The sequence below is a fragment of the Exophiala viscosa genome (genome assembly GCF_022695815.1).
Source record: "Exophiala viscosa unplaced genomic scaffold EDD37scaffold_18, whole genome shotgun sequence".
Taxonomy (NCBI): domain Eukaryota; kingdom Fungi; phylum Ascomycota; class Eurotiomycetes; order Chaetothyriales; family Herpotrichiellaceae; genus Exophiala; species Exophiala viscosa.
The window spans coordinates 241,445-267,641 of NW_026944370.1; the positions used below are offsets into that span (position 1 = coordinate 241,445).

General features: G+C 51.7%; 12 protein-coding genes across 12 annotated transcripts; 7 read left to right on the top strand and 5 right to left on the bottom strand.

The window, feature by feature from the left end:
- The first annotated feature begins 276 nt into the window (after positions 1-276).
- Positions 277-2,838, top strand: EDD37DRAFT_216771 (uncharacterized protein). The gene is made up of 7 exons (XM_062810350.1): positions 277-394; positions 499-830; positions 882-1,031; positions 1,090-1,263; positions 1,311-1,451; positions 1,501-1,851; positions 1,906-2,838. The coding sequence occupies exons 1-7, from the start codon at positions 383-385 to the stop codon at positions 2,771-2,773; spliced, it is 2,028 nt and encodes a 675-aa protein (XP_062665295.1). The 5' UTR covers positions 277-382; the 3' UTR covers positions 2,774-2,838.
- Positions 2,839-3,703, bottom strand: EDD37DRAFT_216772 (Asp/Glu/hydantoin racemase). Its single transcript, XM_062810351.1, has one exon. It carries the CDS (start codon positions 3,644-3,646, stop codon positions 2,903-2,905), a length of 744 nt encoding a protein of 247 aa, XP_062665296.1. The 5' UTR covers positions 3,647-3,703; the 3' UTR covers positions 2,839-2,902.
- Positions 3,704-3,958: 255 nt separating this feature from the next.
- On the top strand, positions 3,959-6,353 carry EDD37DRAFT_571360 (fungal-specific transcription factor domain-containing protein; the record flags this gene model as incomplete). The annotated part of the gene is made up of 4 exons (XM_062814327.1): positions 3,959-4,063; positions 4,110-4,917; positions 4,990-5,467; positions 5,585-6,353. The coding sequence occupies 4 exons, from the start codon at positions 3,959-3,961 to the stop codon at positions 6,351-6,353; spliced, it is 2,160 nt and encodes a 719-aa protein (XP_062665297.1).
- Positions 6,354-7,036: 683 nt separating this feature from the next.
- Positions 7,037-9,137, bottom strand: EDD37DRAFT_571374 (putative amino-acid permease; the record flags this gene model as incomplete). The annotated part of the gene is made up of 11 exons (XM_062814329.1): positions 7,037-7,457; positions 7,507-7,579; positions 7,633-7,801; positions 7,859-8,109; positions 8,160-8,275; positions 8,327-8,385; positions 8,438-8,466; positions 8,516-8,529; positions 8,584-8,707; positions 8,762-8,863; positions 8,918-9,137. The coding sequence occupies 11 exons, from the start codon at positions 9,135-9,137 to the stop codon at positions 7,037-7,039; spliced, it is 1,578 nt and encodes a 525-aa protein (XP_062665298.1).
- A 120-nt stretch (positions 9,138-9,257) lies between these two features.
- On the top strand, positions 9,258-10,808 carry EDD37DRAFT_675937 (uncharacterized protein; the record flags this gene model as incomplete). Its single annotated transcript, XM_062819552.1, has 3 exons — positions 9,258-10,192; positions 10,270-10,390; positions 10,439-10,808. Coding segments are annotated over exons 1-3 (1,047 nt in total), but the record flags the coding sequence as incomplete, so codon positions are not given.
- Positions 10,809-11,178: 370 nt separating this feature from the next.
- Positions 11,179-13,555, top strand: EDD37DRAFT_216877 (fungal-specific transcription factor domain-containing protein). Its single transcript, XM_062810353.1, has 3 exons — positions 11,179-11,415; positions 11,770-12,621; positions 12,722-13,555. The coding sequence occupies exons 1-3, from the start codon at positions 11,315-11,317 to the stop codon at positions 13,443-13,445; spliced, it is 1,677 nt and encodes a 558-aa protein (XP_062665300.1). The 5' UTR covers positions 11,179-11,314; the 3' UTR covers positions 13,446-13,555.
- Positions 13,437-15,524, bottom strand: EDD37DRAFT_216845 (uncharacterized protein). The gene is made up of 3 exons (XM_062810352.1): positions 14,727-15,524; positions 14,498-14,679; positions 13,437-14,452 (listed from the first exon to the last, which is right to left on the bottom strand). The coding sequence occupies exons 1-3, from the start codon at positions 15,366-15,368 to the stop codon at positions 13,666-13,668; spliced, it is 1,611 nt and encodes a 536-aa protein (XP_062665301.1). The 5' UTR covers positions 15,369-15,524; the 3' UTR covers positions 13,437-13,665.
- Positions 15,525-16,505: 981 nt separating this feature from the next.
- On the top strand, positions 16,506-18,263 carry EDD37DRAFT_216893 (extracellular dioxygenase). The gene is made up of 4 exons (XM_062810354.1): positions 16,506-17,038; positions 17,095-17,388; positions 17,439-17,568; positions 17,624-18,263. The coding sequence occupies exons 1-4, from the start codon at positions 16,795-16,797 to the stop codon at positions 18,162-18,164; spliced, it is 1,209 nt and encodes a 402-aa protein (XP_062665302.1). The 5' UTR covers positions 16,506-16,794; the 3' UTR covers positions 18,165-18,263.
- A 203-nt stretch (positions 18,264-18,466) lies between these two features.
- On the bottom strand, positions 18,467-20,200 carry EDD37DRAFT_614017 (uncharacterized protein; the record flags this gene model as incomplete). The annotated part of the gene is made up of 1 exon (XM_062815500.1): positions 18,467-20,200. One exon carries the CDS (start codon positions 20,198-20,200, stop codon positions 18,467-18,469), a length of 1,734 nt encoding a protein of 577 aa, XP_062665303.1.
- An 856-nt stretch (positions 20,201-21,056) lies between these two features.
- On the top strand, positions 21,057-22,514 carry EDD37DRAFT_698698 (uncharacterized protein). The gene has a single exon (XM_062820184.1). The coding sequence runs from the start codon at positions 21,176-21,178 to the stop codon at positions 22,478-22,480; it is 1,305 nt and encodes a 434-aa protein (XP_062665304.1). The 5' UTR covers positions 21,057-21,175; the 3' UTR covers positions 22,481-22,514.
- Positions 22,515-22,876: 362 nt separating this feature from the next.
- Positions 22,877-24,957, top strand: EDD37DRAFT_216916 (D-lactate dehydrogenase). The gene has a single exon (XM_062810355.1). The coding sequence runs from the start codon at positions 23,057-23,059 to the stop codon at positions 24,842-24,844; it is 1,788 nt and encodes a 595-aa protein (XP_062665305.1). The 5' UTR covers positions 22,877-23,056; the 3' UTR covers positions 24,845-24,957.
- On the bottom strand, positions 24,855-25,889 carry EDD37DRAFT_551030 (NADPH2:quinone reductase; the record flags this gene model as incomplete). The annotated part of the gene is made up of 1 exon (XM_062813685.1): positions 24,855-25,889. A coding segment is annotated over one exon (1,035 nt), but the record flags the coding sequence as incomplete, so codon positions are not given.
- Positions 25,890-26,197: the final 308 nt, after the last annotated feature.

Sequence of the window (26,197 nt, forward strand, 5' to 3'; positions counted from 1 at the left end):
AACGAGGTCTTATTTCCTCAAAACCATGGGCGAGGTAGATTCAGCTATCATGTCCACCTGATTGTTGCAGATTTGATGACCTGTAGATCTGACATTGGCGCGCCAGAAACAGAGTGAATCTAGATGATGGCAATGTGGTGGTGAAGGAAACAAAAACCCAGCCACACACGCCACGATAAGATCTGTGCGTGGTCTCGGCAGAACTGCGGCAAGGTAGTGGCCATGAGGTTGAACGACGTCTCTCAATTCAAATCTCACATTACATGCGATAGGCATGTTCACTTCATGTACCTTTGCTGTTAACATTGTGCTGGAACATGTCCGCTGACCCCAGCTCAAGCGCATTAGCATCGATTGGCCGGACAGGTCATGCCTGTGTGCAATGCAGATCGAGGTGTGTTCCCTTATCAACGGCAGTCCTCGGGAATACCGTCGGCCGGCTTACCGATGATAAAATCCCCCCATGCTCATTCCGCTGACATTGATGTTAGGAAGCAGAAATGCGGAGGTATCACCTACGCTGTTAAGTGTCGAACATGCACTACGCGGAAGGTCAAATGCAGCTTCGAGGACGAGGTCAAGGATCCGCGGTACAATCCCTACCTTCGCCTCCGTTCATCGCCGTCGCCTGCTGTCAGCCTCGAACAAGGAGAGCCCGACGAGGGTCATTTTGCTCATTTGGCTTCGGCTTCGGCTTCCTCGATCAATCATCTGGCGCCGTTCGACGGAGGCAATGCACAGGCATTGTTGTCGTCAGTGCCGGCTGCCCCAGCAATACCGTCTTCAATTAATGACGGATTGGCGAAGGAGGTTGACTCGCTCAAATCGCGGTGTGTACAACATTCCTGGGTTAGCCAGCGGATTGTCTAACGGCATGTTAGGATCGCCGACCTCGAGAAAGGACTCAGTACTGCTCAGAAAAGTCACGATGAGAACATAGGCACCCCGCGATCTCGCGCCCTGACATCATTCATGCTTCCTCCCGACGTTGGTTCTTCTCATCAAGGCTATCAAGTTGCTCCTGAAGCCTCGTGCGTCCCTATTGCCCTCTCAAGCACGCAACTTACTGACATAATTTGTGCCCACCAGTCTGGGATCGATATCCTCCAATGGCTTCTCCAGCCCCCAGGGTGTCGTCATTACGGACGGCCCCTTGAAAACTGTCAACAATTTTCAAAAGGATATTCCGCTCGACTTCCAGTCTCAAGATCCCATTGCGCGGTCGATTGTCACGCAAGGAGAGGCGCATGTCATGTTCAGACTGCAAGTACCTTCGAGTGTTCTGTTCCGAACGGAACTAATCCATGCAGATTCTTCTCCAGCTGTCACTCCAATGCTCCTTTCCTCGATGTAGGGATGGACTCTGACGTGGATCGCGTCCGCTCCACCAGTGTCTTACTGTTCCTTGCGATTCTCTGTGTGGGCGCGCGATTCTGGAGCGCTTCGTCGAAGTAAGTCATTCTCGTCCGTAAGGCAAAACTCCGAGGCCAACATCATCAGAACACCGTGCTGGCTTCACCCGCGATACCCAGAGCTCATCCGCCTCCTCGATGCCGAGGTGATGCGAGTAACATTGCGCCCCGGACCCGACGACCAGAAGCTCGAAACAGTCCAAGCCCTAATGCTTTGTGCACATTGGATACCCTTCGACCTTGCGGCCGACAGGAAACGATATCGATCTCGCTTCTCTGAGGGAGGGGCGTGGCAGTGCTTAGGCTTGGCGATCAGATGGGCGACATCTCTCGCGTTGGAACGGAGCTGCCATGTCCCTTTCCAACGTCCTGAGACAGTGACGCGAACAGACGTGCGGCGCTTCCGTACTATGCTATACCTCATAGAGAGCGACCACTAGTGAGTACCTAGAAGTCGGACGAAGCTTGTCTCGTTTACTGCTAACCACTCTAGCCTTGCATTGTCTGCTCGACGTTCATCTCACCTCAACCCTGAACCACTACATGCAGTTCTCGACACCTTCCTGCAAGGTAATTATGTCCAGGACACAGACATCCGCCTGGCATCGTTGTTCCGAACCGCATACGGCGCTCACTTCACCGGCTGCCGACCTACAACCATTGAGAGCGTCGAGGCGTTCGACAAGGATGTTCAGCTGATCGAGCAGCATTTCGCTTCGAGTCCAGGCGACCGATCGCGAGATTCTCTCGCTCAGCACTTTCCTTTCACCTCGCTACGATGGTACCGACTGTCCTACGCATGCGCATTTCTCGACGTTACCGACCTGAGTCAACGATCGGGAAAGGCTCTTACGTGGGCACTCGAGTGGGCTAGCCAGATTCTTCTCCACTTGTCAAGACCACCATCACTCAGTCCCCCAAACAATATGAACATTCCGGCCCAGCTGGAGCCTGATCCTAATGTGGTCAACATCATGTCCTTTGCGATCGACCACTATCTTGTCGTCATTGCTTATGCCGCTTTCTTCCTCGTCAGCAGCTGGCTAAGCAACTCTACAGACTGTGATTCATCTCTCCAGTCTGGAACCTCAAACATGCAGCTGACAGATATACATAGTGAACCTCCGCCCTCACGTCCAACAGTCAGACACACCGCTTGGGGAAGATGCATCCAGCTCCTTGCTTTTCCGGCTGGTCGATGTCGCCGCCCGCACCCTCGAGGCGGCCAGTCCTCCCGAAGGCCATCTGGCACGCCGTTACAGCCCTCTGCTGCGAGGAATGACAGACATCATTCTGTCCGGCAATACGCAGGCACAACGTACGAACGGCGAGCAGAATGCTGTGATGACAGACACCAATGATCTGCCCGATCAGCTACAGAGTAGTCTAGAAGGTGACTTGTGGGAAATGTGGCAGCAGACCGGACTGGATGCAAACATCTGGCCGAGCATGTTTGACGATATGTATGAAGGCCGGTGACCACAGACCACTCAATCAAGGGTGAATATCGAACCCCATCCCTTCACACATGAAGGCTGTACACCAATCGTCCTAAGCATTCCCCAAACAGTCGTGGCAACACTGTCCAGGACTACAATGTTGAGTTCTTCTTCCCAAGCAGATGCTCGTCGTGCACCCCGCAGATTCGTGCAATAAATGGCAACGACATCGGCGCCTTGCTCCACAACCTGGGTGACCATTTCGTCAAGCTGAGTCTCCGTTACTTTCCCAAAGTCCATGTTTTTGGTTAGGCCTAGATGTCGTTCTCTGTCAACCGTAACGTTGAGGCCGATAGAAGCGTAGTTCTTCCGGATCGCATCGTTAACTCTCTGAGCGTATGGCGTGACCAGCCCCATATCCTGATTATTGCATTTGATGAGTAATTCATTCAATGCCACAACTGAGCTCGTGGCCGGGATTCCCGTTGCTTCGTTGATGGCATCACACAGGATTTCATCCTTCTCGAAACCTAGCCAGCCGGAGGACGTACCGCTCCAGCCAATAACATGGACTTCTGCATCAGCTAGGAGTCGGGCTGCATCCAGCATAGGCTGAAGCAGGAATTGAGCATTTGCGTCTTGTGAGACGTCGATAGTGGTTACTCGGAATCTGGAATAATGCACGCTGATGTCGAGGTCCGGGTCATCAATGGACGATATGATTGCTGAGGTGAGTGGTTCAAGGACTGTGTTGGATGATGGGACAATGACACCAAGACGGACGCGACGAACCATTGTGACTGACTTTTTGATGATAGGTGGTTTTCGATGGGCTTCAGGGGAGGTGTGCCTGGGGCAGAGGGTATAATAATGAGACAGCCACTTCCGATATGCTCGCCATGCACGTTCGTAAGCGGAAGGAACCGATGGCGACTAACGCCCATCTCCGACTATCGGGACCATCCGTATCTTCACTATCTTGCCTCCGATCATATCATTGCGTCTGCCATTAACATGCACCGCACCAGGAAAGTTTGCAACTCGGAGCAATAACAGCTATCATATCTGTCACACTTAGTCCTCAGCAGCTGGCCCTGTGCTTGTGTGATGGCAGGTGTTCTCAGGGCTGAGGATGATGCTCCTTCTCCGAGACGTAACAAACGGCCTAGGGTCCTTGTGGCATGCCAGAGGTGTAAAAGCAGGAGACAAAAGGTACGCTATTCGACATCCTGTACTTTCTGCTTGTTGATCTGTACAGTGCGACAATGCTTCTCCAGCCTGCTCAAATTGTGCCCGGTCAGGTGTTTCATGCGTGTATGCAGAGAATGCATATCCATCCTCATATGTCAAAATGTTGGAGGACAGATTAGGGATGCTCGAAGCACAATTGGGCTCTCCCAGTCAGGTCTCTGAACGTGAAGAGCTTCATAGCCTCACCCAACCATCCAGGGCTCGCCACAATCCGACGTTGCTGACGGAGCAGCCAACAAGATCATCTCCGTCAAATCGTCTCACCCTCGGTCTTGGTGTTCTATCCTCGGTCGCAGCTGCTGAGCCTCACTACTTCGGCTCTTCGTCGGGGTTGAGCCTCGCCCACTTCGTTCAAGCGGCCATAGAAAGCGGTACACATGATGGATCGGAAGTATCCCTTCCTTTATTGGCTGATCGTCCTTTCTCGAATCACGCGCCTTCCTCTCAAACGCCATTGGCTCCAATTCCAGCGCCGAAGGTGGGCAGCAGATACATCAGGGCTTATCTGGCAAGTGTACACCCATTGTACCCTTTCCTGGACAGAAGAGCACTTTGGGAGAGCCAACGCCAGCATAGTAGCTTCCATGCAGACTCATCACCAGACTCACGTCTGGACCTCGCAGTCCTCCACTTGGTTTATGCCATTGGCTCTCGCTGCCTCGAGCTTCTAGGGTCGACCAACGTCGCAAAACATACTCCTCAAGGCCACTTTCTGGCGGCGATGAAGTACGTACCTGAAGCCATGACATGGACCAGCATACGCTCGATTGAGGTCACTTTGCTGCTGGGACTACACTCAATGCGGTCGCCGTCAGGTGAGTACATTGGACGTGAAGCTCTTGAGCTTGATGTCATGATAGGGCATTGGACTGACTGTGTTTCACTAGGGACAAGTGTCTGGCATTTATGCGGCCTCGCCTTGAGACAGTGCCTGGAGCTGGGCTTGCACAAGCAAAGAGTTGTCCCCCCTCACCAGCTAGTCCAGGATCAGAAGCGCAAAAGACTCTTCTGGAGCGCATTCATCTTCGAAAGGAAGACAGCACTTGTGTTGGGCAGGCCCTTTGCCATATCGGACAAGGAAATAGATGCAGATTTACCCTTGGAGGTGAATGATGATGAAGAAGACATCGAGCAACTGGACGCAGCGCGACAAGCACAGCCCTCAAGTGGTGACACTGACTCCCGTCATACGAGCATGAGCCTTCACAGATACCACATCCTGCTGTACCGCATTCACACGAAGATTCGTTTTACCTTGCACGCTTTGAAGAACTCGCACAAGGCTGGCAAATTGCGAGACAAAATTGCGCTTCGATTCCAAGAACTTGAAGAATGGAAAGGATGTGTTCTTGACCATTACTCGAAGTCGTTGGACTCTTCGCGGCTTCACCTCGAGTCGAGAAAGAGTAGTGATGACGACAACTCCTCTGACTCAGAGCCTGATAGGGCGCGAGGGCTTCGAAAGTCCGTCGAGATCGAGAGGACAGAACTGCTTCTCGAATACAACAAGGCTCGCAGATCTCTACTGCAGCCACTCATGACCGAAGGACAAGGTCATTACACATTTGGTCCGCCGGAGTATGCTGCATGCGTTGATGCATCTGGCCAGATCTGTCAGCTCTACAGACGTCTTCATCGGCTGTCTCCCGTGCCGTTCACGCTGAGAGATCTGCATGCAGTGTTTGTCGCAGGGTTCACATTGATCTATTGCATCTGCAATAGGCCGTCTCTGTACGACGCTCATCGTGCTGCCGACATTGGAGCATGCTCGACTGTTCTGTATGTCATAAGCGAGCAATGGACGAGCGCCAGAAAGTACCGTGATGCGTTCGAGATGGTGGTGGAGAAGATGATCGAGCGCACTAGGAGCGCAGCTCAAGATCAAGCCGTACTTAGCAATGATACACGACGTGATACAAGGAGTACCAAGCCACGTCGCCAACGTGGTGCAAAAGCACATCGTGCTCAACCGGACCCCCCAGATTATCTTGCGCCCCCTTCTGGTCCTGCTGTGCATAATGCAGCCAGCTATGTCGACCAGGAGGCCTCTCGGACTCAGGAGCAGGCAGATATTGGTGCTGGCCAGCCATTGATCCAAGCTTCATTTGGGTCTCCACGTTTCGCAGACGATCTCACTCCCAGCGCTCTTGACGGATTCGGATTCGGGCTCGATCTTGATTTTGAGTACGACGAAATTGGAAACCTTCTTACAAATGAAGGTCTGGACTGGTTCACTGATGCTGTTCTATGATACAGGCAGCAGAAGGCCGGCACTTAAACCCCTGTCAATAGGCGTGGACAAGTGAATAGAGTGTCGCGAGGTTGAGTCATGGCTTTACGAACGATATCCCACTCCACCAGGAGAAGATTGACCCATCTTGTACGGATGACTGGTTGCATATTGACCCTTCGTGTCCGTTGAGTGTGGTCTACCCATTTTTTTGGCACCGTCTGACAGGGAGGTCATCAACGATATAAGTTTGATGTCCAAAATTGTTCACGATAGTGAGTGCCTTGACAGCAAGGCGGCAGGATCAAACGACAGAGCTGATGACCTTCTGTTGACCAAGGGCTAGCGCTCTATTCTTTGCACAGAGGGCCGGGTTCGAAATAAGGGACAATACCTGGTTGGACCGAGGAGCAGGGATCAGATATTGCAGTCCCCTACATACCAGCTCGCCGCCTCCATTATATCGCACCGTCTCTGGCTTGCCTTATGTCACTCTGAAATAGAAAACCAAGACGGCCTGTATTGGAGCCAGAATGCTTCAAAGTCAGAGTCTGCTCTTTGTTACGGCTCTGGTTTTACACTGTCTACCTCGATACCGATAGCAAATGTCCGCCAAGTCTGCCGTCATCGCCCCAGATCAGTCGTGATGAATGTTCGATATAGGCCCGACATAACGCCTGGGCTCATTAGCAACACTATCATGTTCAGGAAGAAGAAGCATACTTTTTGGCGCTCATGTACCACCAAGAAAGCGCAAAGATGACGATGAATCCCGCAATAGCCACTGCATAGTTCATGTTCGTGGCAGTGACTGGGCTGACAGGTGGGAAGAACAGTACAACTGAGATGAAGCAGACCCAGGCGATGGCGATGATATTGATTGGCTTCTGAAGGCGTCCTAGCCGGAATGGGCCGGGCTTGATCGGGTGACTTTTGGCGTAATACATCCGAGCGGCAATGACGGCGACATAGGAGCAGTCCATGGCAGGCGCGGTGACCCCGAAGATGCCGTTGATGGTCTGAGTGCTTCCAAGTGCAATGAGGTTGAGCAGACAACACAAGGCGACAATAGCCCACACGCTGTACAAAGGAGTCTGTGTGGTCTTGTTCATTTTGCGGAAGGTGCTGTGCTTGGTCAGTAAGGAATGATCCGAAAGAGTATTGGAAAACTGACCTTGAGAACGGGAACATGTTGTCACGAGAAAGAGCAAAGAATGTGCGGGTGTCTGCGAGCATAGCGGTAATTCCTGATCTCTGAGTCAGCTGCTTATTGGAGAATTGAGAAGTGTTGGTCCCTCACCTGTGAAGAACTGGATCAGGACAACCCAAAACCACATTGCGATACCAGCCTTCTTGCCTGCTGCGTTGAGGAAGACCTGGGCAGCTGGATTACCCAGTGACGAGCTCAGTGTAGCCGCAACATCACCAGCACAGAAGCCGAAAGCAATGTTCAGCATAACCCCGAAGACCTGTAAAGCACTTGGTATCAGCAAATCGTAGCTGTAACATATTGGCGGCACACTAACCCAAGTCACCAAGACAGCCTGGAAGATAGCCACAGGACCACTAATCGCTGCGTTGTGCAATTCTTCGGACAAGTGAGCTGTCGCATCGTAGTCTGTCATTGTCCACGCAACACTGAGGTATCCGAGGAAGAACGAAAAACCCTTGCTGTTCCATCCAGACCCATCCGTGACATTGGAGAAAACATCACTGGCTGGAAGTTTGTTCGGCGTCAAAACCAGCAATGCGATTGTAATCGCGATGGAAGCGGCAACTATTTCTGTCAGTTGTCGTATGGACTCTTGTGAACACTAGGACACTGACTGTTGACAGGAGCGAACCAGCGAATGGAATTGTTCAAGATCTTGGTCGAAAACGAGCAGACTACTCCAGTGATTATGAGGACAACGATAGACGCAGCGACGATGTGCTGTGATGTTCTAGTAGGACGTTAGCTCCTGAATCCAGTGAGTCTGACCTTGTTTGCTTACGGTGTGTAACCAAGACTTCCATCTTCTTTCACAGTGCCCATGGCTATCATTGCCAAGAACTGTCCTGGGATGAGCCACTTTCCTTCTGGGTAGGTGAAACGAGCGACTCACCATCTGTCCGACTGAGTATCCGACACTCGCTAGTCATCACATCAGTCATGGCTCCGAACATTAGGTGCTCTAGCTCACCAGCGCCAGCAGTCCTATATCGATTAGCGTTGATGTTCTGGGAGTTTCATGGCATTGCAACAACTCACTGGCCTAACAGATTCGACCACCCTATCACCCAAGCTGCGACGGGAACAATCTCTTCGGGGAAGACGTGCTTGGTCACGAAGTACATTCCTCCTGAAGTAGGGAAAGCAGAGACGAGCTCAGCAACTGTTGTTTTTGTCAGAGCCATCTTTTCCGGACGAGTCCCACGCATATACTCACTCGAAAGAGCGATGCAAAGAGAGAAGAAGGACCCTGAGAACCAACACCATACTGCAGTCGCAGGTCCTCCAGCAGCCAGTGGAGTTGACCAAGTAGCCGAGACTACAATCATATTCATCAGCGTCGACCACTAGGGGCACTTGATTCACGACATACCCGATCCCAGGACTCCCATGATCGAGATGGCATAGGACAAGGTTGAAAATCTGGTAAACTCCCGCCGGAACTCCTGAGCATATCCAATTTGTCCGAGAAGATCCTCGTCGGCATCAACGATCTGCCCATGTTCACGATCGCTCGTGGCAGGAGATACTGAGGCTGGATTATTCTTCTCCGCTGCACCTCCAATTGAAGGCTTTTCGGTGACCGCACTCATCGTGAAGGCAATACACGGTTGGCTGTCAATTTTAACAGGAAATTACCAGTCAATATATCAACATAACAGAACGTTTTCAGATGAAAGAGGCATATTCCAGACATTGGGGCCGAGGTGGCCGCCTTATAATCTTATCTATGCTCACTCCTACCACGACCATTCTTGAACATCATGATAGCGGACCGAAGGGCGCGCCTCGTGGTTGGTGATTCTGACGGTCGAGATTGCGCCAGTGCAAAACTCAGAGACTCGAGGACCCTGGGATATGCTGGAGAGACGGGATAATGATCTCTGGGCGACGGCTGGGCGCGATGAGACCGCCGTTACCGCTGCTGCCGCCAGATCGGAGTTGGTGCGGAGCCATCTGCAACGGCTGAACCTTGAGTGGATCCAAACGTGGGATAGCCAGTATCTTAGAAAAGGCACGTACGAAGTGTTCCTTCACCATTCGAATGATCTAAGTATCTACTACGCTTGTTGACTCGGGCGACTATTGAATATGGCTATCATGATTCTCTCATGGACTCATGCCTGGCCCTTGGCTGCAGCTATTTTGATTATTGTAGTACGGTATGTTTGGCTCTCCAGAAGGAAGGCGACCGTCGGCAGCAAGGACAAGCATCATGATATTGTTTCATTGCCGCACTTCGACGTTGCAGCAACCGAGCCTCATCCCTACAGACCATGGAAGTCTGGCAAGTTCGTCATGACTATGGGCATTCAGAAAGTGGAAGAAAGCGACTGGCTTGCCATCGACAATCGATATCTGCCCGAGCAAGCATTTCGGCGTGATCTACTGGCCACGAAACGGCACAACGTCCTACAAGTTCTTCCAGGATCTGAAGCTGCGTGCGCAGAAGTTCTTGAGGTGGTCGTCAACTATGTCACCCAGCGGTATCCAACTCTCTTCTACTCGCCAGCGGGCAAGAATGATTATGTGCACAACAGCCTGACGGGTCGGACCTTTAAAGTAACATACCCCTATGAGTTGGAACCTCTCGAAATTGCAGCACAGCTTGTCATGGAAGATCTGAATGTGTTGATCCAAGGCTTTGGTGAAGATCCCGAGCAACATTACCTGCAAGTCATAAGCTCCACATCCACGATTAGTCAGACTGACCCTTCTGCAGAGCAGCAAGCTATAGTATGGCGCCAGCTGGCTGGCACCTTGAGGAACGCATTGGATGGCCTTTGTGGAAAATCCATACTCCAGTGCCGTTGTGGAAGGACAAGTTGAGAGCTTCTGTTGAAAAGTGGGCGGAATTACTCATATACGCAGGCAGTCTGCTGACAAGTAGCAGGTTCTTCACAAGAATGCAGCCGGGTGACATCGTCTCACGACACAACTTCTTCGTACAGGCCGACGACGTCTTGTTTCAAGCAGACCCGTTTCCCGCAACACTTGCTGCCCCGCCAACTATCGAGAGCCTCCGCATTCGCCACGAAAGACAGACACTTCGTCGCCTGCCGAAAACCGGGGTCATTTTGTTTACCGTGCGGACGTATCTGACGCCCTTAACTGATCTCGAGGACGACCCAGAAAGTATGCAAGAGTTCTTAGGTGCGATCAGGGCCTTTCCAGAATCTATAGCCAGATACAAAAATCGGCATCTCTGGGGAGAGACTGTCGAGACGTGGTGCGAAGAGAAGTTGGAGAAGGCATCGGCGGAATGTTGAACGCTTCTGGTAGTCAGGTGGAATGGTCAGATGAATTCATATGAGTGACAGCCACAGAAGAGCATATTGAGAAAATCGAGGCGGCTGAATGCTACGATCTGTGGTCGATAAATAGCCAGAAACACTGGCATGCCTGGGCATGCTTATGATAGGCAGTCCAGCCACAGTGCCGTGATACCGGTGAATCGGATCAAGGCAAGTTTCGGGGTGAAAAGATGGTGGCTGATACTAAGACTATTCATTGGACAACAGCCAGATTAGCGGATAGATACGGGGGAGGAAGAGATAAGGTAGGCATCTGTAATAGGGTCGCTGTTGCAAAGCCTCGGCTACTTTCATTTACCTCAGGTGTCGCCTGCTCTTCTCTCATCCAATTGTCAAAGTCGTCCTCATAATCTCAATACCTTTGACGTTCTTAATATCCAAGCGTCTCGGAATCTGAAACCCACGAGGAGAGCCTTACCAGGTCATGCTAGACCTACGGCAATTTTACAGAAAAGATGCACAGCGATAACGAGACTCCGATAAGGCGGAGAAGAACGGGGTGTCTGACTTGCCGACGCAGGAAGAAGAGGTGCGATGAAGGCAAGCCAGAATGTAGGTCTTCTTAGCTCTTGTTCAAGCACCTGGCGAGCCTGTTTTCAGTCAAAGTGGTACGGTCTCACGAAGAGCGTAACGAGGATACAAGGTCAAATCCAACAAGGCCACGACAGCGTATGCCTTGACGGCAGAACAAAAAGGGTCATATCGCTGGAGCTGATGGACTCATCCATGCCCAACAGCGACCGCCGTGACGATATATGCGGCGGACTTCGGATTCTGAGTGCCCAACGATTCTATCTGAACCCGAAGAGCTGCAGCAGTCAGACTGTGCCACTTTTCCTGGAAACAGGCTCCCTTGCCCTGAGGAGAGCGGCCTTTCGTTGCTGACATGTCCTGTTCATAAAATAGGTAGAACTTGTGTGAGACTTGGCTATGTCTGCGAAGGCTACCCAAAGCCCGTACGTTATGAAGCACGGTCCACAACTGCAACACCTGCACCTCCGGCGCGGACGCCGGCAGTATCGCAGAGCCAGCGGCCGACCATCGAGCTCCAAGGGGATATTTCATGGGCAGACGAGACAATCGTTCCATATCGAACAAACATTGAAAACCAGGGCGCTCCCACGGACACGTGGTTAGGTCTGGACGACGTTCCGACGGCTGATTACTTTCAACTCGATTGGGATGCATTGAACTCCAGTCTCACCGAAGCCGAGATGGAGCATATGCTTTCGACTCCAAAATCTGACGGCCTGCCTCGTGCAGCCGCTGTGCCAGAGGAGCAATACCAGATGCACAAAGCTCAACCACCCAGCTCAATTCCACAGAGCCTGCCAAACCTGATTGACGGTCTAGAGTCGCCTATACGACGACAATTGTTTACACATTTTACCAAAGTCACATCATTGGTACTGACCACCTCGAGTGGCGAAGAGAACCCCTTTCTGACCACAGTGGTCCCACGAAGTCTTCACGACTCCATGATTCGGGAGGCAATTCTCTGCGTGGCAGCCTCGCACCTTACCAACCTGACTGGAAAGGTCGACCTTGTGGTAACATCCGAAAAGAAAACGACCTTGGAAACTGCTGAGACAGAACAAGTGGCACGCCTTGCCGCTCTGAAAAAGCCAGTTGCACTGCAGAAAGAGTCGGATCGAGAGGCTATTCTTATAAGTGCACTCTTACTGTGTCTTTACGAGATTTCCGAAGGTACAGGGGATGTATGCTGGCGGATCAGGCTTGATACTGCTCGATCTTTGGTTCAGTGAGTGATTCCATGTTGGAAAATTTCCCACCTCTTGAGTCATTCCCTGTTATTCCGGCTAGAGATAACTCTTTAGGTCTGAGTTACTGACCTTGGTAAGGTCCACCGATTCCAGGAATACAAGCAATCCTTCCATCAGCCAGTTTTCACTGGAGTACTACATGTACCATGATGTGCTGGCCCGAGCAACAGACCCATTTCAACAGACCATCTTCGAACCATCCTCCGACACAATTAGCCCGTCGATGCACACATCTAATTCTCACATGATTGGTGTCTACGACGGTCTCCTTCGGATGGTCGCCAAAGTCTCGGCACTGCAGAACAAAGTCACCGAGGTTGGACGGATCGACGGGATGCTTATCTGCGAGGCCATGGACTTGTGGACCGAATTGGAACGATGGCAGCCGAAGATCTCATCCACCGAAGACCCGAGGCAATTACGTCTGGTATGCTCGGCTTACGTCTCTGCGCTATCTGTATGGCTCTACGCGATTGTGCATCCAGCCAGCCTGACCGATGCGAAGGTTCAAGGAGTAGTGCGAGACGGCTTAACCTACCTACAGCAAATCAGCTACACAAGTAGCATGGCGGTACTCTTGTTCCCGACTTTCGTGCTAGGTTTTGCCTGCGTCAAGAGAGAGGAACGCGACGAGATATTGTCGCATTTTCAGACGCTCATCAAATTCAGTGCCATGGGCAATGTTCGTCTAGCTCGTGATGTCCTGCAGCGCTGGTGGTCTGATTACGACAGTGGGAAGACCGAGCAATGGAACTGGAAACAACAGATGGACTTATATGGCATCAGTCTGCCTTTGACTTGATTCAACTTTTCCACGGGCATTCCCATGTGTCACCAATCCGCAGATCCAGAGTGGATGTTGTCGGCATCGGAGCCTTGGGCAACTCTCCTTTGTCACTGCATTCAAGCTTGACAGGCGTCCAAGGTCAGACTGCGCCAAATAATCTTGAAACAGGCTTGACGGATCTGGTTCGGTGCTTCTACCACTCTACGAAGATCCCTCGTTGTCATGCCTGCATATACTACATGGAGGCAACAATAATGTCAATCTCATCCTCCCCAACCTTCTCTGTCACTGTCAGCTCTTCACCATCCCCCAGGGCTACTGTATCTTTCAGTCTCTGATCAACATAAACTGCCCAGTCGCCCTTGGGAAGGTTTCTGATGCTAAGGGTGACATCCTGAGACCCTGTCCAGCTTCTCAAAGTGATGATCATGGCGTCCGCACCATCATCCCATGTGCCTCTCAAGAAGTCCACTCCATCGGCAAAGTTCAGTCTGTCCACCCAAGGGCGACTTGTAAGCACGGACCTTGTCCAAGGTTTCTCCCACATCTTCTTTTGACCGTCAGGGACGTTCAGGCGAGCATAGCCAAGCCCTGAATTGCCGGAATGTGGTTCTACATGGATCATGTTCTGGTCATCATCAAGAAGCTGATCGTTTCGTGGGTAGTACAACCCGCCATTTTCCCACGTCGGTTTGAGATGGGTGTCCGCGAAATGGAGGAGATCGTTGAGCTCTTTTGTTTTACCAAGCTCTGATAGCATCATAGTAAAGAGTCCCCAGCTGACGGTTTGGAATGGCAGAGCTGGGTTCACGAATTTCGAAGAGTTTTCACGAGCCTTTTGCAGCGTCTCCACGCTATGAGGGTCCTCACCACCTTCCAGCACGAGTTTTCGGAATGCCATGGCGACCCCGGTGGGATTGAGTTGTGTCTTTCCATCGGCTGTGGTCAAGAAGCCGAGGACTTGTTTGTCATAGAGCGAGTGCACCTTCTCCGAGTTCCAACTATTCATGAACGCATTCGCCCTAGCCACGTCAGTATTGGGACATCGTTGGGTCGCAATTTCTTACCAGGCCGTATGAGCGCCCTGTCTGGCAGGAACAGCCTTGCCTTGCTTGAGTGCAAAGAAGGCTGCGTACAGACCGTCGTCCGCTAACATTCCTTTCTTGACCAGCGATGCCTCGTACTTCTCCAACACGTCTTCGATGTTGTTCGTTCCATCACGTACGTCGTTATACCTCATGGCGATGATCTCCTAAAGTCAGCCGATGAGGTGGATATCGTTACTGCTGAACTTACAGGAAACTGGTTGCAAACGACGAACACGGCATTCGGCTCACAGCATACTCCCACCCAGTCATTCTCTCTCATCTGCTTGAAAATCACCTCCTGCAGGCTTCGATTGTCGTATTGGAACTCCCCCTTCCCCAAGCCCCAAAAGAGAGGGTTCCAGGTGAAGGTGAGACCTCCTTTCTTCTCGAATTCGTCGTCATCAAATAGCATTGCATACAAGCTGGTCATAAGCAGGAGATGTCCACTGTACATGATGTTCTCGTTGATGACAGGGTCGATCCATGGTTTCCGAAGCTCCTTGAGGTCCGGGTCGAGAAGTGTACCTCCAAGGCTAGTGTTGAACCAGTATCCCCAGACTTCACGTCGAAGCATTTTGTGGATCATGCGGCGCATCAGAGTTTTAAAAGCAACCCTCATGGCAGGGAGACGATGATAGTGCGTCACACCAGCGGCATAGGCCATGGTGGCTAGTTGATATCGATATGCATCGTCCCATTCTTGTTGACCTTCAAGGCTTCCAAAGTGATGCCACTCGCCGTCAGGTTGGGACACCAAGTTGTGGAAATGTCGCAAGTGGCCTGCCTGTTTGGAGTCGAGCTTCGGGTAGTCTGACACCTGGACCGGGCAACTCAAAGGCGCGGACGGCATACTTCTTCTACCTATTGGTGGGTTACTCAGAGGACAGCAGGTAGCTGAGGCAAAGATTCGTTATTGCGAGAAAGTCGTCGATTTTGGAGAAGAGAGGCACGATATATATTATCACTCAATGGAAAAGAGAAGTTGAGAGAGCATTCGTTGCTTCGACTTACGGTTGCAAGAAAGCACTGCAACCCTTGAAAGAGACTCAAGCTGACCATTTCGGCTCTTGCACTCGGTTGGCACGCCGGAGACGAAAGCGCAGCGATTACCGAATCAATTCGTGTTCTGCCGTGCGACTGTTCGGATAGTAGCTGACTTTGCATGTTGGCGGCCTTATTCTCGGGTTTCAAGGACAGGTGTTGCGAACGGTTTCCCCAGGTCGCACCGGCAATACCCCACCAAGGCCACCAAAGCCCTATTATCTTCCCCAAATCAGAGCAGGACTGGGGCGTTAACAGCGCCGGAAAGCCCGAAGAGACATCTCTGTCTGCCACGATTGGCCTGAAGTGTCTGATCATTTTTGTAGGGTGCCCTGCGACCCGAGAAGGTATGCTGTGATGACTGATCACTAGTCTTACATACCTCTCATGCTGAGAATGAACCTGGTTCCTGGACCGGGCTTATTAATACAGGCCTCAGAATTGGGCGAGGTATTTTGAATAGTGGGTGCCAGAGCCTCACGTCGGCAATGAAACAAGGGGCACGTGCATTACAACCCGTTGTCGTCATCACTGGGTCTTTCCACCTACCAACCTTTCAATCTTTTCAACTGCCCTGGAACCTTGCTCTTCACCTGAGTAGACGTCGATACTCATCACCGTCCGCAAGGCTGCAGCATGCCTTCACGTCAGGCTAGTCCAGAATATCTGGCGATTGCATCACAGGTTTGCTTTCGATCCTCAATTCCTTCAGTCTGTGAGGACAGTCTGTTATGGTGAGGACGGCTGCAAGCCTGGCCAGCCCACAATTGCCATGACCATGTTAGCCAAGCAGAGCCAAGCAACATCAAGCTTCATGGTAGTGCCAACAACATCCGAGGCCACGTACCCGGCTTTGGAGCCGCTAAGGGGATGCTCGTCGCCAAGTGAACCACTTTGGCTAAACCAGGTACGATGTCTGCGCGTTTGCGTGGTAGATAAGGCTTCGCCCACTGGGGTACTAGCAGCAGTTGTCCAATCAGAAGGACGGTATTTCTCAGAATGATATTGCAAGGACGACAAAGTGGTTCTTCTGGGGATCGTCAATATGGGGGGTATACGAACTGTCGTTGCGTGGCGACGTGGACAGCCAAGGCAGAAGACGCCACGGCGATGCATAAAGAGAGACTCTCCCCTTTATGAGGGGTCAGGAGAGCACATAGGCCGTGAGAAAACTTCTTCATTCAATTCAATACTACCTTTTGTCAGATCCTTTTTTGCTTCTCATCTGCACTCAAATGGTCAAGTCCAACCTCATGACAGTTGCAACCGCAGCTGCGATCTTCTCTGCTACCATCAGCGCGCACCCAGGACACAGTCTAGAGGAAGAGATAGCCGAACGGTCGGCATACCTTAAGCGTGGTGTCAGCAACCTCAACCACTGCGCTGACAAACTTCAAGCCAGAGGCTACGAGAAGCGATCCATCAATCGTCGAGTGGCCAAGGTGCAGGAGTTGAGAGATGAGGTTCTGCGGAAGAAGAGTATGATCTACCAGAGTATGATCCAGGGTTGTGCAATATGGACTGACATCGATCAGGATCCCTCATGGCTCGACAAGAGTCCGGAATAGCCTCATCCACCGCCGTACCTACCGACGTCTCAGCCTCCGGCGCAGCTCCTTCTGATGCCTCAGGTGCTGCTCCAACGGGGAGCTCTGGTGGTGATGCAGGCGGAGGTGGTACTGCGTACATCAGTGACTTTGGGGCCACCGTTGCCAATACGAGCCACGAGTCAAGCTTGGATGTCACTCCATGGACGACGGACTATGAGTCGGTCATCTACGGAAACTCATCCTGCATCCTGAACCCCGAAGGCGAGACTGGGCCATACTGTAAGGGTGAACACAAACATGGATCTCGAATTGCAGCTAACACTTCCTAGATGTCCAAGGTGAATTTGTCCGTCACGATATCACTGAGGCCCAGCCTGGTGTGCCAGTCTATCTCGAAGAGCAGTTCATCAATGTCAATACCTGCGAGCCCATCACCAGCATATATGCTGATATCTGGCAGTAAGTCCAATTCCCCTTTATGTTACCGCTCTCAGACTGACACTTTGAACTCTAGCTGCAACAGCACAGGTGTATATGCTGGCGTCGTCGCCAATGGCAATGGTAACGAAAACGACACGGCCAACATCAACGCCACCTTCCTCCGCGGCATCCAGAAGACTGATTCTGATGGTGTTGCGGGCTGGCGAACCATCTTCCCTGGATACTACTCTGGCCGTGCCACGCATATCCATATGATAACCCATACCAATGTAACGGTCCTTGCCAACGATACCATCTCCGGTGGCACGATCAGGCACATTGGTCAAGTGTTCTATGACCAGGACTTGATCGACTATATCAACGACAATGTATATCCATATACGACGAACACTATCACACCGACAGACAATGACGAGGATAGGGTCTTCATCACAGAGACCAATACTGATAGTGACCCGGTGCTCAACTATGTGCTGCTCGGTGAAAAGGTCGAGGATGGGCTGTTCGCTTGGATTACCATTGGCGTGGACCCTGATTCTGAATACACAACCAGTGCGGCGAGTGTCTTGACTGATGAGGGCGGGTATAGTACTGGGAACAGTGAAGTTGTTTGAAACAATGTGTGGTGCATTAATTGGCGAACAGAACATGGCAATTCAGTATGAGAGAGATAGGGGAAACGAAGTTACAGTAGATCGCTGCAAGTGTCTTAGGGAGTTCTTTTTGGGCCTCGTATGGCCTCGAGATGCCAGTAAAAAGCGTGCCGACACGTATGCCTGGGGGAAGATTTGCCCCTTGCAGTAGATACCGTCCAACAGCGTCCAAGCAAGCCTCGCAAGACAGCAAGTTCCTTGCTGGCTCTGTCGCTGAGGCACCTTCTCGCTCTTCCATGTTGGCTGAGTGCTTGTTCATCAGGTCAGCCATACACCTCGCTCATTCTCACATGATCGTTCCTCTCATCATCCGCCCCAAACACAATCTTGATCCTCTTTGGCTCATTAAGATAATCGGACTCGTCCACCTTCATCTCCTCGTGCTTCGCAATAACGTTGAATCTCACATGGACCTTTTCCTTCAGCTGCCCTGATAGTCCCGCACCATCGAGCAAACTGAGGGTCGCAGGATTCGCCGCGCTGAGTATCGATGACAGGCCGAACCCTTCACCAATTGGGGAATCATAGTACAAAGCGGCGGAGAAAAGTAACGAGAATGCAAGAAGTAAAGGGTTGGTAGCTAATATCAAAAACAAACCCCACGTGCTGCGCTCCAGTGTGATGGGCGTGGATTGTTGCGTCACATTGGTAACATGGTAATAAAGGTTGGGATCGATAGGTGCTGGATCACTTGTGTCTAACCCCCAGCCTTCCGGACCATCGAGCGAGGTTATGCGAGACCATATCATAGCGGCCACGAGGGTGGAATCTGTTTTCACAAATTCAAGATATTTGGAGTTGTTGTTCTTGCGCCAGTATCCCAGGTTACGAAACAGGTAGTCGTATTCGGTCAGAGCAAAGATGTAAAGATTGCCTGCACCCAGCAGGTTGAAGTTGAGGATGGTTTGATTGTTCGTAATTGAATGCAAAAATGTTGCATTCCGAAGCGACACGGAGTTGGCTGTTATGTCCCAAGTGCCGATCATTCTTTGACGAGTCAAATTATATTGACGAACCTGGGAACCGAAGTTTTGTTGTTGCTTGACTGACCACCATGACATCCATACCGTGGAGAAGTCCCACGAGTAGGGAGTCATCAGGCCTACGAATTGATCGGCAGTGTTAAAGAATTGCCAGAAAGCTGTGTTAATGTCACTGTTTCCAGTAACATTCTGGAAAGTGTCGTTCAACCAAGCCCGGGACTGGTCGAGGGAGGATGAGAGGTTGCAGACTGTTGCAGTGACCTCGGCTGTCAATGACAGAGACTGCCCAGGTCGAAGGCCTTTTTGCTGAGCTGAGACAAACGACGGCATCGGTCCATCAAGCATCGCTGTCGTATTCTCAGACGCGACGTACATATTGAAGCCGTAGACACGGTCAAAACCCGGATCATCAAACCACGGCAACGTCGTATTGACAAACAGTGATACACCGTAACCAATATTCTGGGTACCAGGCGGACCTGTGATCCCGAAATAGGCTTGTGAAACCGTAGCTGGAGAATTACTATACCCTCCTGAAAAGATCTTGTACCCGGCACTCAGACCTAGGGGCAAGAGCAGCAGTACCCCTATCACTACTCGGTAGCAGATGTTGACATGCGATCCAAGAGGGTTCAAGGTCAGGATCGCGTCCAAATTCTGTAACATGGAGGTTCCTTTCGTGGGACATCTGTGCCTCGCTTCGATTGAAAGCAGGGCGAGCTGTATCTGTCGCTGAGCGCAGTACCACATGAGTGATAACATGAGACCAATGACAACGAGCTGGTACGTTTGGCCCAGCTCCACTGCAAGAGACTCGATTTGTACTGTCGCAACCGCGACAGCGAATGCTAGACAGCATCCTACAGTTAGGAACCCGGTCCGCACAGAAATCCGTGGTTTTGTGCTGGGAATGCCAAGTGCTCCTGTGTAGCGACTTCCTTGTCCTTCCGTGTTTCCGAGACGATGAAAGCTGGTTCTGTCATGAGCAGATTTTGTGCTGAGCATCTCCAACATGGTATCCATGAGTATATACAAGAGGAAATTCAAGTCGACCAAGGAACATGTACGGTTGAGGTGCTGTGAGCCATCGCGGCAGAGACTAGGCCATAAGAGGTCATGCATAACGGTACGCGCCGTTGTGGCGACAGGCTATTCCAGGATTCGCACTGTCGTAGATGGGGGCCACAGGTTTTTTTGGCAGACGTCGCTTAAGGGGCCCTCACGATGTGCCCATTGTCACCTGCGTCTGTACAGCAGCAGCAATGGAATCAGAGGCATAGCTTGGGCACGCGCGTAGTGTAACACGGCCATCCCAGCACGCTGGCATGATCTTGGTCAATTGGTAACTTTTCTGGCCCTGAGGCTTCTTTCTTTCACTTGGACTTCGAAGAGCAGCTGTCGGCAATATGTGAGTCTGCAGAATGTGGTCGGAAAACGCCATGGCGGATGCGGCCTCGTAGCCGGTCCTCTGGTGCGGCGCATGGAGTTTCATGTCCAACTTGGGCCACTTTCTTCGCCGTGCGTCTCATTAAGCTTCAAGGGCCCGCGCCGAAGCCGATAACTTTCAGCCCGCAGGACCAGCACGGGGCCCGTCGGATCAAAGTCGCAGATTCCGGATTCTGCCTCATGGTATGGTTGAGAGATGCCTCACCTGAGAAGGTAATCTCAACATCATCAGCAAGGCTGGAGAGGGGGCTGGGGCTGCATGACATGGACCTGACTAGTGCATGGCCCCCAACCAATGGCAACCCATGCCTTACCCATCGCAAACAACTTAATGCAACAACCATTCAAGCGATTGGGGGCGCATGATCTTGTGCCTAGCTAAATGTTCCATGATCTGAACCCCGGTATTCGTCCGCAAGGGTGGCTATAGCAAACCTGCAAAATCCTCAAAGTCCCAACCTCGCCGATGCTTGATTCCATGTCGATAAACATTTGACCCTGGCATCGTGTCATTCGTCGCCGCCCCGGGACAACGATCCCCAGATGCCTATGCTTGGGTACTTGAAAACATTTGCACCATTTAAACTCGACGCCTTGGGCATCGTCACGCTCCTCGGCGCTGACGAGGTCGACCGTCATGTCGGCAAACTGGTACGAAGTCGCTGGCTTGAGTGTCTACCTCTTCTTGGAGCGTTTGTGGTTGCGAGTGATAAATTCACCGAGAAACAACCCGGATTCCAACTGTACAACTTCTCAGCCAGTATTCAAACACCTGATATGGCCGGCTGGTTCACCCGCTGGCTCGTCAAACAGAACTTCAAGACTTCTGGTACATGCGTCGAATGGGACATCAACTCGAAGCCGCATTCATTCTTCCTCGATATGTGGATAGCGCTTGTCATCGGAGTTGTTGTACAGGCCGGATTCATAGTGATAACAGTGCTGATGGGCGATTGGTGGGGACTTGCCAATGCCATGTCCATGGTAATATCTACAATCGCACGAGTGTATCTGGTCGGTCGCAACACCGCTTGGCTTGACAGGGCGGTGGTCGAAGACACGAGAAAAGCGATCGAGAAGGTGGATCCTAAAGCCTTCAGTGCAAGTCCAACGAACTCCGACAAACTGGTGTTTGGCGAGAAAAGGCTCGCTGATCTGGACAAGGCTAAGATTGTTGTCATTCTACCAGATGCGAGGGCCGCGGCGCTCTTTGTACCAAAGTGCCTGGTTCTTAACTGTTTCGTCTACAACCCCAAGCCACCAAAATCAAGCGACGAGACCAAGAGGGTGAGGACTTTGCCGGTTCGCGAGAAGAACGAGGCCACGGAGGAACAATCTACCCCGATCGAGCTGGTGTACTACATAATCGTCCGTTGGATTGCATGGATCGCATTCGGAGCGCATGTCGTCACAATAGGAATGTCCGATCTCTTGAGCCAGCTGATAACGGTGGTAGTTATTGTTGTCCCTACTTTTATGGTCGTTGCCGGCTTCGGCTGTGAGGACAGTCATGTCGGAACACGGCTTCGTGCGAGGATTATCAACATTCCGCCAGAAGGAGAGCAAATCAGGCGTGCCGATATGTATGCTTTCCTGAAGTTGACTCCCGAAGAGGAAGGGAGTCTCGAGAAGTGGAATATGGCACCTCACAGGGCGAACACGGAGTTCTGGGAGGCATATGAGAGGAAGAAGAAAGTGTTTGCCGAAATGGATGATCTGCGCAAGCTCGATACATACCAACAACGTGTTGAAGCTATGAGAGAGACCCAAGCCAGGCTTGCTATCTCGCCACAGCAGACGCCTGCTGTGACATCGACCGCCAGACACACTTCTATTGGAACCGCATAGGAGCTAGTTTGACCATTTGACCATTTGACAGTGATACATCTTTGTCCAATGTCGGAGGATTCGAAGACGAACACTGTGCTAGCACAAATGCGCTCTTGTCCACGTAGAGATAGTACCACCTGCCAGTGTCATTACGCAGCATGACTGGGTTACCAAATACCTTGCGCGTGATTTTTGACTTGAGACCGCGGATACGTATGTGGTGAGATTTCGTTTGAGGTAAACCATTTGTTCGTGGTTAAAGTACCACTTTCCAGGCCTTCTCAGCCCTGGGTACCGCAAGGTTGAAGCCGAACGGAAATCTTCCGGCACATTTCTAAGTTATGGGCTTCCCTTATCTTTTTGCGGGGATGCATGTTATAGGTTTTAGGGGGAAGCGTTGTGGGGACCGCTATGGGCAGCACATTTTGATTTAACTTCAATTGTTTCTTCCACCTCCATTCCTACTACGAAGCCATATATGGATAAAGACTCCACGGTCAATCATACAAGAATCTAGGTCAATCCGCCGACAAGGTGCACGAGAATTGGATCCCTCCACAGCCTTGTCGACGTGAAGAGGCTACCGCTGGCATCATGGCCAGATCCGCTCTTACCAAAATCTTTCTTCGACCTCGAAATGTGAAGGCACTTTACACTAGAATTCAGCCTCATAGGCAATGGCAGCGCACGGCATCACACAGATCTCCAGGAGTGATAGACCGAATCAAAGTCCTTAATCGTCCTTCAGAAACTACCGAAGCAGTTTTGCTGACTGGATTAATATTACTGACAGGAGCCGTGATCTTTTACTTCGAGGAGGACATTTTTCCTCAACTAAAGACTCGGTCCACAGCACCATTGCAATCCTACTGGCTACCACCATATCGCCTCTCGGAAAACAACATCGAATGTGCCAAGGTGGATTTCATTGACCTTCTGGGCAATGACGGCGTGGACGAGGATCTTGGCTCGCGAATAGCACGATCGAGCACCGAGTGGTCTCCAGCACCACGAGGCGATCTCGACAGGCCTTGCCTGATCGTCTACCCACGATCAACCGAGGATGTAAGCGCTATAATGAAAGTATGTCATCGACGGAAGCTTCCCATCATCGCGTTCGGTGGCGGTACGAGCCTCGAAGGCACCCTTGCTGCCATTCACGGCGAAGTCTGCATCGACTTCCGACGCATGAATAAGGTCGTCCAACTCCACGAAAATGATATGGATGTTGTGGTGCAGCCGGGCATCGGCTACGTCGATTTGAACCAGATGCTGAGTAAATCTGGGTTATTCTTCCCACCAGATCCCGGACCAGGTGCACAAATCGGGGGTATGATCTCGCAGGGCTGCTCCGGGACATCGGCATACCGCTATGGCACGGTGAAAGATTGGGTGCTGGGTCTGACTGTCGTCCTGGCTGACGGCACGGTCATCAAGACCAGACGGAGACCAAAGAAGTCGTCCGCAGGGTACGACCTGACGCGATTGTTCGTGGGATCTGAAGGAACTCTAGGCCTGGTCACTGAGGCAACTTTGAAATTGACGAACAAGCCCGAGAACGTTAGGGTCGCAGTCGCTGCATTCCCGACCACTGCTCAAGCTGTTGAGGCCGCTGTCAAGATCGTTCGCAAAGGTCTCCCATTGGGCGCAATCGAATTACTCGATGGGCCATCGATGGGCGCCATCAACAACTCGGGGTACTGCACGAAAGAGTTGAGCGAGACGCCCTCACTTTTCCTCAAATTCTCCGGAAGCGAATCTACAGTTCGTGAACAAGTGAAGCAAGTCTATTCACTCGCCAAGGAAACGAAATGTCTGAGTTTCCAATTTGGCAAGAACGAAGAAGAGTCGGACGCATTATGGCAGGCAAGGAAGACGATGCTGTGGAGCTTAATGACACTCAAACGACACCCAGATGACACGTTTTTAGGAACGGATCTCGCAGTGCCAATGTCCAGATTGGCGGATATCATCGACATCACGAACCAGAAGCTGAAGGAGAGTGGGCTCGTTGGATCTTGCTGTGGTCATGTCGGCGACGGAAACTTCCATTCCGCCATATTCTACAGCGCGGCCGAAAAGGAAAAGGCCGAAAAGTTAGTCCTTGAAGTCGAGCAACTCGCCATCGAAATGGACGGCACGATCACAGGTGAACATGGCATCGGACTCGAGAAGCGAGACCGTCTCATTGACGAGCTCGGCGTTGAGAGCATCGACACGATGCGTCAGATCAAATTGGCACTGGATCCATTAGGCCTACTTAACCCTGAGAAAGTCGTTCGCCTTACCCCTGAAACACGCTTCTCGCCCATGGAATGGGTCAAAAAGACTTTTCTTCCAGACTCGCCGCCGGCAGCGTCCGAGCAATCCTCTACGCCTTAGAGCCATTCAAGAGTCCCTCCGTCTCCGAAATCCTGAACACATACTTTGTGGCACTGACCTTGCCCTCCTTCAAATTTCTTAGACCTTCTTCAATGCCATTCAACCCACCCTGAATGACCTCATGGGGATGCGGCTTGAACCAACCATCCTTCAAACCGAGTTCGAAAAGCCGATACCACGCATACCCAAAGTCCTTGTCCTTGGTGAAGACGCTTCCGACCATTGTCAAAGGTGTTTTGACGGATTTGGGAATCGACGGGTCATCCTTGGTCGGCAACACCGTGGTGAATTGTCCGTTCGGAGCCAGGACTTTGCAAATGTTGCCGAACGACGATTTCGCTGCCTCGCTGACTGCATCGTACGCATACTCCAACTCTGCGCCCTGCGGGATCGCGTTCTTGATACCCTCGACCACAGCCTCATCGCCCTTGCGGTAGTCTATCACTACATCGCCCTTGCTGCTGTCCAGGAAGCCTTCGACGAACGACATGCCCCGTCCCGCGACCGCGATGATAGGGTGAATACCAGCACGCTTCGCGAGCTGCACGGCATATGCGCCGACTGCACTCGCAGCTCCATAAACTACAAGCCCACCTTTGGGCAATTTCTCCGGGTGTGCGGCCGCTACCCATGGCTCAGGTAGTCCCAGTTGGACGAACAGACCGACAGCCGCGGTCATAGCAGCCAAGGGGATAGCAGCTGCGTCTTCGAAGCTAACATTGGCGGGGATGTGGAATGTAGTGTGCTCGGGAGATATAGCGTACTCTGCGTACGATCCGCCAGGGGCTTGCATCTGGTGGAATCCCGCCACACGATCGCCCGGTTTGAATTGTGTGACGGCGGATCCGACGGCTTCGACGATGCCGGCGATGTCGTCGCCCTGGTTCGTGCCGTTGAATTGCTCATTGACGAATGGCCGCTTCCAGTCTTTAGGGTTCGAGCCCGACACGACGACCTTGGTTAGGACTTCGTTTTCTTTTGGTGTCGGGATGGGCACCGAGTGGATGTCCACGCGCAGTGGGTGATAGATCAATGCCTCTAGCATTTTTCCAGACATGATGGCAGAGGAGCTGCGGAAGCCGCGAGGTTGTCGGGGAGATCCTTTTCGCAATGAGTGTCTGAAGTGCAAAGTGATGGTTGGACTGAGTATCTGTTGTCGCAGTAAGCGCGGCGATGTTTTTACAAGCACGTTCATGGAGTGCGGTAGGGAGCTACTTACCCTCCTTATATGTCGAGGTGACTATTGTCCATCCTAGGAAATGTAGACGTTGTCCTATCACACCAGAGCATTCATCATGACGTGCCACGCGACAATTAGTAATGAGGTGGAGGGGTACGGAGGTTAGACTCGAC